This window comes from Ranitomeya variabilis, chromosome 4 (assembly GCF_051348905.1).
Source record: "Ranitomeya variabilis isolate aRanVar5 chromosome 4, aRanVar5.hap1, whole genome shotgun sequence".
Lineage (NCBI taxonomy): Eukaryota > Metazoa > Chordata > Amphibia > Anura > Dendrobatidae > Ranitomeya > Ranitomeya variabilis.
This window is the reverse complement of record NC_135235.1, coordinates 189,350,696-189,368,500: the sequence shown is the minus strand read 5'-3', so window position 1 is coordinate 189,368,500 and position 17,805 is coordinate 189,350,696. Positions and strand designations below refer to the sequence as shown.

The following is a 17,805-nucleotide window of genomic DNA, read 5'->3' as shown; positions in this document are numbered from 1 at the left end:
AAATTACAAAAAAACCCATCTGGTGTAACTACACCCTTAGCTCTAAATATACGGCTCCCCCAAATAGCATCAGTCCTTTTAACGTAGCAGCACCTTGTGAGTGTTAACCCAGAAGTGTGCTGCTGCATTTGAAGGCAAAATATCAAGATGATCTATTCCAGAGATCAGAACCCCAGAAGAATTTGCCCTCAAAACGCTCTTTATGTCGGAGCTTTGGTGAATGTATGGCGCTGCTGGCATTTATCTAACACCGTCCACCAAACTAGAACATGACAAATTCACGTTCTACAACCGAAAATACTGTAAACGATATCACAGGATGCACCGAAGCCATTGTAAGAGCTTATTATTGGCTGAATCATAGAAGACATCAGCATGATAATTGTTTTTAACTCTTACATAACCAGCCAATTCTATTAATGTTTTCCTTTATGAAACTCCCCCCATTTGCTCCCAATAGACAGGGAAAAGTCCTTCCTTTTGAAGGATATGTTGAAGAACTGCCCTCTCTATCTCCTAGGCTCGTGAGGATAGCATCCAACCGTGGCTCTCAGCAGACACACACATACACTCACACATACACACAGCCGTGACGACTGCCCTACAGTTACAGCAAGTATCTCCAGCGAGAGGCTCATAGCTACAGCTGACTGCAGCTCTCTCCTCTGCCAGCCTTCATTTCCACAGGCACCTATTAAAGAGCTCATTCTGGTTTTCTCTCTGCCAGGTGTTCAGGTTTTATTTCCTCGCTGTGTCCTCTGGCATTGGGTGAATCTGGAAATCTCACAGATAGTCGCAGCAATAAAGACCTGGACAAGATGGCTCAGGTGTGCACTGGCACCGACGTGGAGCAGCCTTTTGTAAAACCACTGTTTTGTAGGAAGGGTGCCCTCAGGCAGAAACTGGTGCATGAGGTCAAGAGTCACAAGTTCACAGCCAGGTTCTTCAAGCAGCCGACCTTCTGCAGCCATTGTACTGATTTCATATGGTAAGTTTCCTATAAGGAACTTTTGGTATTTGCATGCATCCTATACTCCGTACATTGCATCTCTGTGGAGAACACATCATCTCTCTCGTTGTTTTCTCATCCTTCACATACAGTGTCTGACTTTATGCCGTACTGATCATTTGTATGGACAGATGTGGCTGGAAACAATGTGTGTGCAGAGCAGATGTTCAGGTAAAGGACAGCAAAGAGCACCTGTGTGCAAGTCTCCGAAAGAAAGGCTGTCCCTCATCGCTGTCACCTGTCAGTGCAGCATGGCATGGATGCTAGTAATACACTTGCTACAGAACCAAGCGGCACACATATCTGTTCCTGTTTCTGCTTATATATTGTAGTAATGGCCAACAGTGTGACAGGGAAGATATGAGCAATATACATAAATATAATCATTAGTGCATGAACCCAAACATGGAAAGAATGACCAATAATCACAACTATAACCCTGTGTATATGACCCCAAACATGTAAGGCATGACCAATCATACCTATAATTTTGTGTACATAGATCCCAACATGTAAAGCTTGACCAATAATCATACCTATAATCTTTGTGTATAGACCTGAACATGTAAGGTATGACCAATAATCATCCTTATAGTCATGTGTGTATGGACTCAAACATGTATGGTGTGACCAATAATCATCTTTATAGTCATGTGTGTATGGACCTGAGCATGTATGGTGTGACCAGTAATCATTCTTACAGTCATATGTGTATGGACCCAAACATGTATGGTGTGACCAATAATCATCCTTATAGTCATGTATGTATGGACCTGAGTATGTATGGTGTGACCAATAATCATCCTTACAGTCATATGTGTATGGACCTGAGTATGTATGGTGTGACCAATAATCATCCTTACAGTCATATGTGTATGGACCTGAGCATGTATGGTGTGAGCAATAATCGTCCTTACAGTCATATGTGTATGGACCTGAGCATGTATGGTGTAACCAATAATAATCCTTACAGTCATATGTGTATGGACCTGAGCATGTATGGTGTGAGCAATAATCGTCCTTACAGTCATATGTGTATGGACCTGAGCATGTATGGTGTAACCAATAATAATCCTTACAGTCATATGTGTATGGAGCCAAACATGTATGGTGTGACCAATAATCATCCTTATAGTCATGTGTGTATGGACCCAAACATGTATGGTGTGACCAATAATCATCCTTACAGTCATGAGTGTATGGACCCGAACATGTAAGGTATGACCAATAATCATCCTTATAGTCATGTGTTTATGGAGCAGATCATGTATGGTATGAGCAGTAATCATCCTTATAGTCATGTGTGTATGAACTCAAACATGCAAGGTACAACCAATAATCAAACCTATAATTCTGTGTGTATGAAGCCGAACATGTATGGTATGACCAATAATCATCCTTATAGTCATGTGTGTATGGAGCCGAACATGTAAGGTATGACCAGTAATCAATCCTATAATTCTGTGTGTATGAACCCAAGCATGTAAGGTTTGACAATAATCAAAGCTATAAGTATGTATGGACTCGAACATGTTGTAAGGTATGACCTGTAATACTTCCTACAGTCACGTGTGTATGGACTGAAACATGTAAGGTACGACCAATAACCATACCTATACTCATGTGTGTATGAGTCCGAGCATGTAAGACATGACCAATAATGATTCCTACAATCGTGTGTACGGACCCAAAAAATCAAATATAAACTATTACAATTATTATTGTGGCAGGTTGACCCACGGCCTCGACCAGTCTAGGGTTGTGCACCAATGTTGCAGGTGTTATTACTGTACTGCCGCTATAAATGATCATTGCCACCAGATAGGTCGCAAGACATAATTTACCGAGAAGCGGACTGTGAACATTGGTGGTGCTGTACACTAAGGATAAAGTCCCACGTGGTGGTCCCTATTCGCCTGTGTTATGACAGTCACAAAATGCACTATAGGAAAATTTGAGTAGTTTCATTGTTCTTTATTAATGCCACAAATTGTACAAAAACAACCCAATTCTTTTACCAAAAGCAGGTAATGTACACGCATGTACGGCCACTTCGACTGTCATGACGTGTCTTTGTTACTGATGTGGTGGCCGTCTTGTGGGACCCTTTAGTAATCATCGTATTGGAGTAGTGGATAGGAGGCACCTCTATTCCTAATTCTGCCAATATGGTAGTGACCATGGATGTAACAGTGTGACATACCGGGAGTGAGTTATATCCTAATTACGATACTGGAGCATTACAGCACATTGTCGCGTCTACGTCCGGGTCTACACATATGCTCAATGTTCATGGAGAACCTCACAGGCAGTGTGTAGGAATTCCACCATTTCAGCATATCACATTCTGATATAAAGAGGAATGAAACCTTCTGCACAAAGTGCTTAGCAACCATACGCCGCTGATAAAATGCTATTTACATAGTCCTGATCTCACGTCTATGGCTCTGCATCTATGCCAGAGGAAACTGGATGTTATTGGGCTCAAACAGGTTGCCATCTGGATTAACGTGACAATTAAAGCTCATTATTGGCTGCCAATTACCATTTTATGGTTGATAGATATATAAAAAGAAAAAAGAACAGGTTTAAATAGAAATAACCATTTTAACAGGAAACACCAAGCCCAGCACAGATCGTGATGTTGTAAGGAATTAGCCAAAGACAACCGAGTAACAGTATGCGCTTATGGGGTCTAATAGACACCGGCATAACCGCATTGTTTTTGAAGCAGAAGACCCTTCAATTAAATGCCAGGGGTGTTTTCATGAAGTGTCTTCTTTTATTTCCTTTTTATGGCGTACTTTTTTATTCCATATATAAAGTAGTGATGCCGCCTGAAGAATAGACCTTTTCTTTTAGCTGCTTAACAACTCTCAAGACCTGAAGTGGTAACAAGAATTGTAAGCGGCAAGAAGGTACACTGTCAGTGCGCATTGCAAGGAGTTTACCAGGCAAGCAGGCGTTTACCAGGCAAAGTTATATTGGTAAATAACCACAAAAAAATGAAGTACATCACCTCAAATAATTCATAAAATATTCGTTTATTAAGTATACTAAAAAGAAAACAAAATATAATATAACATACAAAGTATCAAACAACAGAAATGTTCAAGATAAAGGGAAAAGGTGCACCACAATATCCACATCACATAAATGGAGAGGAGAAGGACATGAGTTCAAATATAAATAGTAGTAGCAGATCCCTGTATCTACTTATTGAAACGAAAGTATCCTAGTCCTAAATATCAGACAGAGAGTTGCCACACACCTCCTAGCGCTGCAAACACATGTTAGGGCATTATCCCAAAGTCTAGTGACCCATAGTCCCCTTGGTGCAGCAGAAACATATTATGCTCATGTAACGATCTTACCCTTCTCTGTCTCCATCTGTGAAAGAACACGCCCCAACGCGCGTTTCGCCCTCAGCTTCCTCGGGGGGCCCGGGTTTTGGGGGTGGGACTGGTCTATGCTTTTCCTGCTCTTCGGGTTATTGCTTTACAATGTACAGTGCCAGTGCACTCTCTTTCCGGCTCATCGCTTCTCATCAGAGCCAGCAATGGAGTGCACTGTAACTGTGCACGGAGAAGAACATTGCACAGTAAGAAGGGAGCTCGTTGGAGTTGACAACCGACGCATGCTCAGTAGAGCGGAGACTAGCCCAATCCCGGAAACAGACGTCAATGATGATGCTTCATTTTAGGGTGAGAACAGAAGCTTTAAAACAGACCGATCATATGCACAGCAAACCAGTTTTGATAATGCTGTGTATATATATTCACTATTTTTAACACATTATCAGGCGGGTTCCAGGCGATATCTGCCCGAAAAAGATGTATACAGATATAATCAAAGACGCAAAATTCAGCTATAATGAAACCTGTTTTAGCACATGAAGAGGAGCTGAGTTATTAGTAGTGGTGCTAAGCTTGGGTGAAGGATCAGAGCCAACTTTGGCACAGTGTGAATTGCCTTTACACGAGACGGCAGGTTGAATGATGCATTGCTGTTGTATGTGCAGATTGAAAATCTGCTGAAAATTCCATTTGTAGCATTGTGGATGATTTGGAGTTTTTTTAACAAAATTTCATCCGCACCCTGCAGAAAATCTGTATTGACCGAAGATATATGAAGCGAAGGTTGACATATGCTGTAAATCTAAATATTCGCCCAAGTTTCAAATTTGCCGCAGATTTTCCATGCAGAACTACCCTAAATAATTAGTACTCACAATTATCATTTGCAGGGGTAGCAAGGCTGAGAGTTATGTAATCCCAGGTAGTATATGTAGCTCTTAGGGGACAACAAAATCCCAGACAATGATTGTGATTATTGAGCGTAAGAATTAAGTTTGACAATTCTTCCTCTGATCCTTTACAAATCCAATGAGGTAGGGTTGCTGCCCATGAAAGGTCTGCTTGACATAACTAGGCAGCCCGATAAATCAAGGCATTTTCTATTATTGATTTGTACAAGGCTGGAACTCCCCACTGGGGTTTGAGACTCGTGAACGCTCGGGAATATCGCTCAATGATGTCCTATTGTGGATAAACAATGAATGTCTACGGCATCAAATCTGGCAAATGGAGGGTGGCATTTACGATATAATGAAAGGCTTAGCAATATTAATTAACGCTCGGCTGTGTGCACATTACGCAGTGCAATGTTGACATATGAGGTGGTTGTATATAGGATCAATATTTTTTTTTTAGCTTCTAGAAATTCCAATTAAACATTTGCTTGTTTGTAATTTGGCTTTTTTCAACGACATAAATAATCCCGGTGATGTGCATTCACATAACGGGCTCGTACCTTATTAGCTTCTGATTGAAGCCACTTATAGTATTATGGAATCACATTATGAGCAGTTGTCTATCATAATAGTATAAGGTTGAATACAAATTATATTAGTGTCCTCTGTTTATGGCCCGGAGTTCTCATAGTATTGATCCTGAAAAAAGCAGTTCATTCAAAGAAATCTAACACTATGTTCCGATAAAAAGAGATGTAACAAACCAAAAGAAATATTAGAAAGTATTAGAATTGGCAAAGTACTGATAATAAAATTCACATGGGGATTGACTCAGGTGTTGGATACAGCGTTGGTTGCCCCTAAAAAGCACTTTTTCTTGTATTATAAATGTAAATTTTACTTATACTAATACTTACTTGAAGCCTGTATAACTGCAACATTCATGTATCATGGCTTCAGAGCTTACATCTTCCAACATTCCCACTTTTGACGTGGCTTTCATTATAAATCTGCCAAATGCTACTACTACCACATAAATCATGTTAATTTAAAATGGACTTCCCCATTGGATTCTCCATTAAGTTGACCAGAGACAATGGAAAAATTTGATCAGTGACAATGGACATTATAGACCAGAAACAATGGACACTTTTGATTAGAAACATTAGACACGTTTCACCAAAGACAATGGGCACATTAGATAAAAAACAATTGACACTTTTCATCAAAGACAATGGGCACTTTAGATAAAAAACAATGGACACTTTTCATCAAAGACAATGGACACTTTAGATAAAAAACAATGGACACTTTTCATCAAAAACAATGGACACTTTAGATAAAAAACAATGGATACTTTTCCCCAAAGACAATGGGCACTTTAGATAGAAAACAATGGACACTTTTCACCAAAGACATTGGGCACTTTAGATTAAAAAAATTGACACTTTTCATCAAGGACCATGGGCACTTTAGATAAAAAAAATTGAAAATGTTGCCCAGAAACAGTGCCACTCAGAATTCATCTCAAAGAACAAAAGCAGAGAGCTCCTAAAGTTGACCATATGAGTTTGCAAAAAAAAAATGCGCAGGACCATTGTCCAGTGGTCATGTCAGTAGTCCGTACCTCTATAACAAAGCGAACTTCCTCCAGGCCCACTGTCATTCTCGGCACCTCTACTGATTAGTAGGTTTAATGCAATGTCAACAACTCCACAAAGAAGATAATGCGCCAAGTCTACAAAATGGGCCTACTTATCAGAGGAAGCTCCAATAATGCCAGCAGATATCTACCATATCTTTGTATCTCTGCAACTTTGGGTAGTGTGAGTCTATACCCAGGAGCCGGTCCATGGGCCACGTCAGTGATCTGTGGTCGCAGGTTGGAAGCCCTGAGAACCACCTCTTATATGATGCCATTCTCAGCTTCCCTTTTGATTAGTCAGTGTGTCACAACGTCATGGTTGTGGTGTGATGCACTTTTGTCAGCTAATCGAAAAAAGGGCTTCAGATATTGTCAAGTACAGTTGGTTCTGAAGGCTCCTGTCCAGCAGCCATAGAATAGATTGGCACCATCTCTAGTATGTATCTGTTCAGCTTGTTATCCCTTTACTTTCCCCATCTGCCTACATATTCACTTGTCTGTCTGCCCTGCTAACGATAGCCATATTTAACGTGTATAGTCAGTGAAGCCTCGATGCTCTCGGTGATATACGGGGAGTTTTCTATCATCTCTCGCCTTCTGTCGCTGAAGTTAATGAAGCATAGAAATGCAGCTTATCAGAGATTACAATTACTGGAAAACCATTTTTCTATTCCCTTGGTAAAGTTCAAAGATTTAGCAAAGTAGTGAGACTAATCCTAGGAGCGATGAGCGTATCTCTTCGGAAGGGGGTCTTGTTATGGAAACATGACATTTATTTCCAGTTACACAAGGCATGAAAGGATGCGGAGTCCGGGGTATCTCCCAGGCTGATGCTTCTCTGTATTTCTTACTGGCATCTGAGAATAAAGATCTGCACCAAGCAGAACTTGTGGATTTATTACTAACTAGATGGCAGCCCGATTCTAAAGAATCGGGAGTCTAGAATCCATATATACTTTATTTATTCAAATGTAAGAATAATACAATTAATAAATAATAGTAAGAAAGAACAAAAAATGGCTGTACTCACCAGCTCTTGACAATTCTTGACAGTACGGCACATTTCTGATTGGTCGCTCGCGGCAGGCAGCAACCAATCAGAAAAGTGCCGCGCACCACGAAGGCATATATCTTTGTCCACCCTGAGCGGGTGTAGGACGCTGGTGACGTCACTTATCTCCGGACATTATCTCCGGACAAAGCCACGGAAGTTGGCACAAATTGCCGGAAGTAGTATTCTAGGCAATTATATATTAGATTTTAATGTTATCAGTGTTTACCTTTGAACGTTTATATTGTATTGTCCTGTCACCAGCCATGTGTACGATTATCGGCCGAAAGCCTCTCTGGAACCAATAATCACCCCATGTAAAGGTATCTTTATAAGTTAAAGATTCAGAATACTATGACTTTTATCATATCCTGAACAGTCAAGTTTTTTATGAACCGTTAAGGTTTTCTGGTTGAAGTAAAAAAAACTCTGAGTGTTTACAGTTTGAAACCATAAAATGTTGAAAAATTATGTCATTCTTGAGTATATCACTCAATGGTGCTCATAAACGTGTCAAATTTGATCTATAATATACTTTAATATACGTTACTTTAATCTTTAATATACTTAAGAACAGGGCCCCAGACATCACACAGGGGGTCTGAAACACCGCACAGTGGTCCAAAATATCGCTGTGCTCTGCCTGGGGCCCCATATGCTGCCTGGGGCCCCTGTGCTCTGCCTGGGGCCCCATATGCTGCCTGGGGCCCCTGTGCTCTGCCTGGGGCCCCATGTTCTGCCTGGGGCCACTGTGCTCTGCCTGGGGCCCCATATGCTGCCTGGGGCCCCTGTGCTCTGCCTGGGGCCCCTGTGCTCTGCCTGGGGCCCCATAGGCTGCCTGGGGCCCCTGTGCTCTACCTGGGACCACTGTGCTCTGCTTGGGGCACCATATGCTGCCTGGGGCCCCTGTGCTCTGCCTGGGGCCCCATGTTCTGCCAGGGGCCACTGTGCTCTGCCTGGGGCCCCATAGGCTGCCTGGGGCCCCTGTGCTCTGCCTGGGACCACTGTGCTCTGCCTGGGGCCACTGTGCTCTGCCTGGGGCCCCTGTGCTCTGCCTGGGGCCCCATATGCTGCCTGGGGCCCCTGTGCTCTGCCTGGGGCCCCATATGCTGCCTGGGGCCCCTGTGCTCTGCCTGGGGCCCCTGTGCTCTGCCTGGGGCCCCTGTGCTCTGCCTGGGACCACTGTGCTCTGCTTGGGGCCCCATATGCTGCCTGGGGCCCCATATGCTCTGCCTGGGGCCCCATGTTCTGCCTGGGGCCACTGTGCTCTGCCTGGGGCCCCATAGGCTGCCTGGGGCCCCTGTGCTCTGCCTGGGACCACTGTGCTCTGCCTGGGGCCCCATATGCTGCCTGGGGCCCCTGTGCTCTGCCTGGGGCCACTGTGCTCTGCCTGGGGCCCCATATGCTGCCTGGGGCCCCTGTGCTCTGCCTGGGGCCCCATATGCTGCCTGGGGCCCCTGTGCTCTGCCTGGGGCCCCTGTGCTCTGCCTGGGGCCCCATGTTCTGCCTGGGGCCACTGTGCTCTGCCTGGGGCCACTGTGCTCTGCCTGGGGCCCCATGTTCTGCCTGGGGCCACTGTGCTCTGCCTGGGTCCCCATAAGCTGCCTGGGGCCCCTGTGCTCTGCCTGGGACCACTGTGCTCTGCCTGGGGCCCCATATGCTGCCTTGGGCCACTGTGCTCTGTCTGGGGCCCCATATGCTGCCTGGGGCCACTGTGCTCTGCCTGGGGCCCCATATGCTGCCTGGGGCCCCTGTGCTCTGCCTGGGGCCCCATATGCTGCCTGGGGCCCCTGTGCTCTTCTGCCTGGGGCCCCTGTGCTCTGCCTGGGGCCCCATATGCTGCCTGGGTCCCCTGTGCTCTGCCTGGGGCCCCATATGCTGCCTGGGGCCCCTGTGCTCTGCCTGGGGCCCCTGTGCTCTGCCTGGGGCCCCATATGCTGCCTGGGGCCCCTGTGCTCTGCCTGGGGCCCCTGTGCTCTGCCTGGGGCCCCATGTTCTGCCTGGGGCCACTGTGCTCTGCCTGGGGCCCCATATGCTGCCTGGGGCCCCTGTGCTCTGCCTGGGGCCCCATATGCTGCCTGGGGCCCCTGTGCTCTGCCTGGGGCCACTGTGCTCTGCCTGGGGCCCCATAGGCTGCCTGGGACCACTGTGCTCTGCCTGGGGCCCCATATGCTGCCTGGGGCCCCTGTGCTCTGCCTGGGGCCCCATATGCTGCCTGGGGCCCCTGTGCTCTGCCTGGGTGTAGGACACTGGTGACGTCACTTATCTCCGGACATTAGCTCCGGACATTAGCTCCGGACATTAGCTCCGGACAAAGCCACGGAAGTTGGCACAAATTGCAGGAAGTAGTATTCTAGGCAATTATATATTAGATGGCGACCAATATCATAGCCTCAAGCTATCCACACTCACTACATTGATACTGTCATCATTAGCTGCCAACATGAAACATCTAACCCTGATGAATTCCCTTGGTGTCCTCCATTTCCATATAAATGATCAAGCATCTTTGGCTAAAGTAATTCATGTCAATAGGTTGATGATGAATATTGATGGGTTATGTAGGTGACAACGGACGCCTGGTCAATGTTATGGTCAATTTCACTTGACCCCCTCGCTGACAGTTTCTGTTTGTGAATAAATTGGAGGATGAACTGAAAATGCTTTTTACAAACTACCTCTGTCAAAAACAGATCAGATGCTATAGGCCGCACCAACTGGGGCTAGTCGTAGTCAGAGCTCTATTGCCTAAAGTGCCGGACAAAATAATGGCAGTCTGGTTTATAAACCCTATCTATAAATACTGCAGTTATGTGAAAAAGTGTTTGCCCCCTTCCTGATTTCCTATTCTTTTACATGTTCGTCACATTAAATGTTTCAGATCAACAAACAAATGTAAATATTAGACAAAGATAACACAAGTAATCACAAAATGCAGTTTATAAATGAAGGTCTTTATTACTAAGGGAAAAAGAAATCCAAACCTACAGGGCCCTGTGTGAAAAAGTGATTGCTCCCCACACCTTAAGGCCGGTTTCACACGTCAGTGGCTCCGGTACGTGAGGTGACAGTTTCCTCACGTACCGGAGACACTGACACACGTAGACCCATAAAAATCAATGCATCTGTGCAGATGTCATTGATTTTTTGCGGACCGTGTCTCCGTGTGCCAAACACGGAGACATGTCAGTGTTCGTGGGAGCGCACGTTTTACACGGACCCAATAGAGTCAATGGGTCCGCGTAAAACACGGACCTCACACGGACATTCTCCGTCTGGGGTCCGTGTGGCGTGCCGGAGACAGCGCTACAGTAAGCGCTGTCCCCCCCACATGGTGCTGAAGCCGGTATTCATATCTTCCCTGTAGCAGCGTTTGCTATAGAGAAAATATGAAGAATAGTGTTAAAAATAAAGATCCATGTGTCCGCCGCCCCCCCACCCCCTGTGCGCCCCCCCGCTGGTCAGAAAATACTTACCCGCTCCCTCGCTCCTTCCTGGTCTGGCCGCGCCTCCTACTGTATGCGGTCACGTGGGGCCGATCATTTACAATCATGAATAGTCGGCTCCGCCCCTATGGGGGGTGGAGCCACATATTCATGACTGTAAATGATCGGCCCCACGTGACCGCATGCAGGAGAAGCCGCGGCCAGACCAGGAAGGAGCGACAGCCGACGGGGGACCCGGGTAAGTATTTTCTGACCAGCGGGGGGGCGGCGGACACATGGATCTTTATTTTAAACACTATTCTTCATATTTTCTCTGCAGCAAACGCTACTGCAGAGAGGATATGAATCGCAGCTTCAGCACCATGCAGAGTGGGTACCACACGCTCCGTGTGGTACCCACTCGCCATACGGGCGGCACACGTGTGCCGCAAGTATGGCCTCCGTGAGTTCCCAGGCACACGGACACGGATAACTCCGGTACCGATTTATTCCGGTACCGGAATTATCTGGACGTGTGGGACAGCCCTAAAACATATATTATCTGTGGTTTATCACATTCCCTAGTCACACACAAGCCTGATTACTGCCACGCCTCTTCTCAATCAGGATCAGTTTATTAGCCAGAGAGATGATCAGGATCTCAAGCTATGGTATGGTGGAAACACCTCTACTTGTGGCACTGGAGACAAAAAATTAGGATTCAAAGAGTGATGATCATTTTAATTTAATTTGGTCATTATTAAAGGAAATCTGTCAGCAGGTTTTTGCTATGTAATCTGAGGACAGCATGAGGGAGGGACTGAAACATAGATTTCAGTGACATGTCACTTACTAGGCTGTGTGATGTTGATCCAATACAAGCATTTTATCAGCAGGAGATTATCACGGCGGACTGGTGATCTTGCGAGTCCTGGTCCAACTGTGCCCCCAGCTTTCTGAGTATAATCAGTAGTATGGGTGGGGGCAGCTTTCTGAGCTCTGCTGCATACTGTTAGGGCTAGCGGAACGCACCAAGTAAATATAGATGTTTATTATTATTGGTGCGTTTGCAGCCCGGGGTCCACCGTGCAGGAGGAACCTGCTGCTAGTGAATGGTGGCACTATTTGGTGGTATAGGCTAGCTCTGTTACTTCACAGAGTAGCCGTGAAAGGAAAGCTCTGCGCCCTGTTAGACTCACAGGAGCACAAGCTAACTGCCCACACAGAGAGCAGTCAGTGGTCATGCATGCACACAATCTCCTCATCGGAGGGGCTTATTTCAGCCGGGTCCCTGAATACAATCACACATGACCACACTGGCGCAAAGCACATAACTTGGATTGATACTAGCGCATGGCCGTGCGGTCATGCAAACCTTTTATAGCTGCAGCGAGTACAGGGCCTTCCCAGAAGGACCAACGGGAGGCTGCCACAGAAGTTGAGCACCTTCAGGACCTTCCTAGAGGACCAATGGGATTAGCTGCAGTATCTAAGCATGTGACCCTTGATTTCCAACCAGAGATCTTACCCTGGGCATGCTCAGAAGGGGAAAAGCAGGACTTAGTTCCCAAAATGTCTGCTCGCCGCTGCCCAGTACTGGCTACAATGGCAGAAGCTGGAAAGGCAGCAGTAACCCTTTGCACAGAGTCAGACTGAGCAAGAAGCTGGGACCGACGTCTCCGCTGAGCAAACTCCACTGCGGCAGGAAAAGAATGGGAGACTGCAGCGGAGATGGCCCAAGATTCCCCCTGTGCAGAGGCGAGAACTCGACCCCTAACACATACTACATTTAAAAACTTTGATTGTCACAGCTGCTGCACCCCGTAAACTAAGTGACACATCACCGGAATCAGGATCTCTGTCCCTATATTATGCTGCTCTCAACTTAGGTCGCAAACCTGTCATGTCAAAAAACGCTATTAACCTGCAGATGTGGTGTTAATTTTTGGTTAATGGCATTATAAAGCCATGCAGCCACTAATGAAACCCTGGCTACTGGGAGGAAATAAGCGTTATTCCTCTCGTTAGCCTTAGACTTTAAGTCATAGAGGTGCAACCAGCGTGGTTTCAGTCATCGCTCCCTACACAGGGAGCAGCGGCTTTACCCTTGCCCCAGCATTGACTGGGAGCTGGCTGTGTTGTGCCTCAGTACAGAGCCGGCTATCAGTCAGTGCTGGGGTGTAGTTACAGCCATTACTTACTATGTACTGACCGGTGACTGAAACCACTCTGGCCACGCCTCTATGACTGAAAGCTGGAGGCTGATGAGAGGAATTAGGCCAGATTCACACTTGTGAGTGTGATGCGAGAAACTCGCGCATCAATACCTGGCACTGCTGCCAGCACTTGGGACCGGAGCGTTCTCCTGCATAGAAATACATACTCCGGTCCCGAGTGGTGGCGGTAATGCCGGGTATTGAGGCGAGAGACTCGCAAGTGTGACCCCGGCCTAAAGTTAATTTCCTCCCTGTTGCCGAGCTTTCATTTCGCGGTCTGCACGACTTAAGAATGTTATTAACCTGCAGATTAACCCTATATCTGCAGGTTAATAGCATTTTGGGACATGAAAGGTTCTCTTTAAGTTCTCTTATTGTTGCATACATTGAGCCTTATATCATTGAATCCCTTATTTGTCAAAAATTGGGCATAATGCTCCAATGCTAGGCATGACTAGTGATATGTATACCTTAAAGGGAACCTGTCACCCCGTTTTTTCAATATGAGGTAAAAATAGTGTTCGCCGCGATCTCCATCTGCGCACGCGCGGAATCCCGTGACCATTTTCCTGAAGCCCCGGGAAGCAGAGTACTCCATCTGCGCACGCGCGGCCTCAGGAAGATGGCCGCCACCACGATAAACCGTTGAATAGCGCAGATCGCGCTCTTTTTCTGCCGCTGCGCAGTGCATTCGGCTGTTGCACATGTGCGAACCACTACGCCAACGCCGGGAAGAAAAGCAAGAGGTGGGGGAGAAACAGCGATTTCACCACTCCCATTTGACCAGACCTGCATGATTCACAGCCGAAAATGGCGACTTTACTAAGGTATTTTGGCAGCAAAGGTGGGGAATCAGGGGGGATAATAAAGGCACTATTGTACAGCACAGCTCAGGCCCTATTGAACACTATTTTTACCTTATATTGAAAAAACAGGGTGACAGGTTCCCTTTAAGTATGGAGACATTTTGAATACATCCTATTATTTTATAAGCTTTAGCAGCAGCTGACTGGCATTGCTTTCTGCTGCTCAGTTTAATTACAACTAATTTCCCCTGTTTTTTTTTCACGTCAGTGTTGCCAAATGTTATTCTATTGAACATGTAGTGATGACATTTATTAAATCATCCTCAATGTATAATCGTATATTAATCTACAATAAACTCCATAATCTCCAACCTTCCTTCTGTATAACCTTCCCATTTCCCCAAATTCCTTAGTAATATCACACTATCAATCCCTGACAGCGGCATTTAACACGCATCGGCAGGGGGCATGTGCCATTCCACGTGATGCGATCGCAGGGCACCAATGGGTTGTCATGATAGCCGGGGGTCTGATAAAGACCCCGGGTTTGACAAGACGATTCTTTTACTCATAGGAGAGTGTGATTTTCACTATACAAACCAGTGTTGATGTACTACTGTGCATAGTACAAGCGATCAGATGATCGAGGCTTCGATTAATAAAGTAAAAATACAGTAAAAAAAAAATATTTTGAAAATTGAAAAAACTCAAAAGTTCAAATCACACCACTTTTTTGGCCGACACAAACAAATTTTCTTTGTACTATGCATATTTGGTATCTGTGTACTCGTACTGACCTGCAGAATCATATTACCTGATCAGTTTTCCATATATACTAAACAATGTAAATAAAAAAAAAAACAATTGTGAAATTGAACTTTTTTTTTGCAATTTCAACACACTTATAATTTTTTCCCGCTTTCTAGTGCATTAAATGATAAAATGAATGGTGCCATTCAAAAGTACAACTTTGACGCAAAAAAACAAGCAATCATACGGCTATGTGGACGTAAAAATATAAAAATAAGGCTCTTAGAAGAAGGGGAGGTAAAAACGAAAATAAAAAAATGGAAAATGACTGCGGAAAGAAGGGGTTAAAGCCCTCAAGAACAATCACTTAGCGGCAAATATGGGGGAAGGTATTGAGTCCCCGTTGTATTTATTTATAGGCTTATTATTTGCAGACTTATTATTTATAGGGTTAGTATCACTTCCTGTAATATACATGACTCTACCTGTGTAAAGAATATTTAGCTTTTTGTTAGTTTTAGAGATTTTTGTGTAGATTACATATTTTCTCCTATTATATTACCGATTGGCTCCTCATTTGCCATGTGTTAATAAGACCACACATAATGTAACTACATGGAAGCACAGTGCAGTAGTCCTGATTTAGGCTTTTTTATGTATCATTTATAATGAAACTGTCTCAGAGCGTCATGTCTATCTCTTGCCTTTTCACAAGGGTGACATCAAATATGCCTGGTCCTTCATTAAATAGTAAAGGTAATAAATAAAAAATCCAGGTCACAAAATTATTCAGGTTCCTTTTATCTAGATGGCGCAACATTCTTCTTAAAGAGTAACGAAAGTTTTCAAAATTTGTTTTTTCACATTTCTTTGCCTCTATAATTACAAGCAAATTGGTGGTGGTCAGAGTCCTGAGGTGTCCGGTGATTGCTCAAAATCCCCTTCCCGAGAGGTGCACAGGTCAGAAGACAGGAGTGCGCAGCTCCTGGCTGAGTACACGCAAAGAGCGGGGTACGGATTCATTACATTATGCTTTCAATTTAATCTGATGTAGAAAAACTGGAATAACAATGAGCACAAAACGGTTTTATCAAGTGACGTTGGGGAGACCAAAGGCAATGGTACTCACCTGGTAAGGTTGTGTATCCACATCCACTAAAAAACTCAAGGCTAAGATGACAACTGAAATGGAATGAAAATGGTTAATTCTGCACTGCCGGTAGTCAAAGATGGAAGAGGAGAACGGTATTCAGGAATTCGTTTTATTTGTCAATGCATTTCGAAGATCCAAACTTCTTTGTCAGTGTAAACCACAGTGACCCGGTTGTAACTTCGAAACGCATTGACAAATAAGCTACATTCCTGGATACCTCCTCTACCGTCTTTGACTACCGGCATGTCAGAATTAACCTTATTTTCCCGTTTCAGTTGTTCAATCTAATCTGCACATTATGTTGTTTGCAGGCTTAGCCAAGAGGAGCTGTGCACTTTTGTCTCCTGAGCTGTACACCTCTCACGGATGGGGATAAGTTTAGGCAATCAATGGGTGTCTCAGGACTCAAACTCCCACCAATCTGCTTGGAATTATTGGGGCAAGGAAATGTCAAAAAAACATTTAAAAGGCTTAGTAAAAAATTAAATATTGTGTGGTAGCATTAGAGAAATCAGCTCGTAGTGATAGTATAATGGGGGGACTGTTTACAGTCACCAGTCGGCTCTAAAAATGGCTAGCCACTCCGTTTACCAAATCTCATGGGTTGCTCTGGCCTTCACCTATTTAATTCTGCACAGGGATCTAGTCTTTTGCAGGGTCCCCTGGGTTGGCGCCACAGAGTCGGCTACTGCTCTTCAATGATGCGGGCTGGCAGGAATGGTGTGATAGCCAAGTGAAAATCAGAAAGGCAGATAAGGTACAAAATCATCAGGCAAGAGAATAGTCAGTAAACAAGCTGTCACCATAAACAGGAAAATCCACTAGAAACCAGGCATTGAAAATCAGAGTGTGTGAACAAGGCAAGCAGAACTATATCTGGCAGCTTCCAGCAGGAAGCTTGGAGCTTTTGTAAGGTGCGGTGCTGTCCAAATGGCCAAGGTAAGAAGTTGATTACTCCAGCTAATGCACACACCCATAGTCTAGGTGCAGACAATCATATTTTTTGTCTTCCGAGAAAATCGGATCAATTAAGCAAATTACACTTTCATCAAACTGTGATCAGACTGTCAGTATAATGTGATCTGATTCTCTCTGATGATGAGAAAAAAAGTCTCCATCTTCTCCATTCTGTCAGTACATGGAAATTGGACTGCACTCAAATGTCATTCGACATTTGAACTTTAACTCCACTCCTGACATCTCCTTTAATTTTTATTTTTTATATAGCGCTAACATATTCCGCAGCGCTTTACAGTTTGCACACATTATCATCGCTGTCCCCAATGGGGCTCACAATCTAAATTCCTTATCAGTATGTCTTTGGAATGTGGGAGGAACCCGGAGGAAACCCACACAAACACGGAGAGAACATACAAACTCTTTGCAGATGTTGTCCTGGGTGGGATTGGAACCCAGGACTCCAGCGCTGCAAGGCTGCAGTGCTAACCATTGCGCCACCGTGCTGCCCCGAAACATTTAAGCAAGTACCTCTTCTTAG

The 17,805-nt window shown here is 44.9% G+C and overlaps 1 protein-coding gene across 1 annotated transcript in view; it reads left to right on the top strand.

Annotated features, from left to right (window-relative positions):
• Positions 1-518: 518 nt before the first annotated feature.
• Positions 519-17,805, top strand: part of PRKCG (protein kinase C gamma) — a 708,823-nt gene continuing 691,536 nt past the window's right edge. The window contains exon 1 of the mRNA XM_077259484.1: positions 519-988. Within this exon, the coding sequence (XP_077115599.1) occupies positions 819-988 (170 nt within the window). The 5' untranslated portion in view covers positions 519-818. The remainder of the gene's footprint in view (positions 989-17,805) is intronic.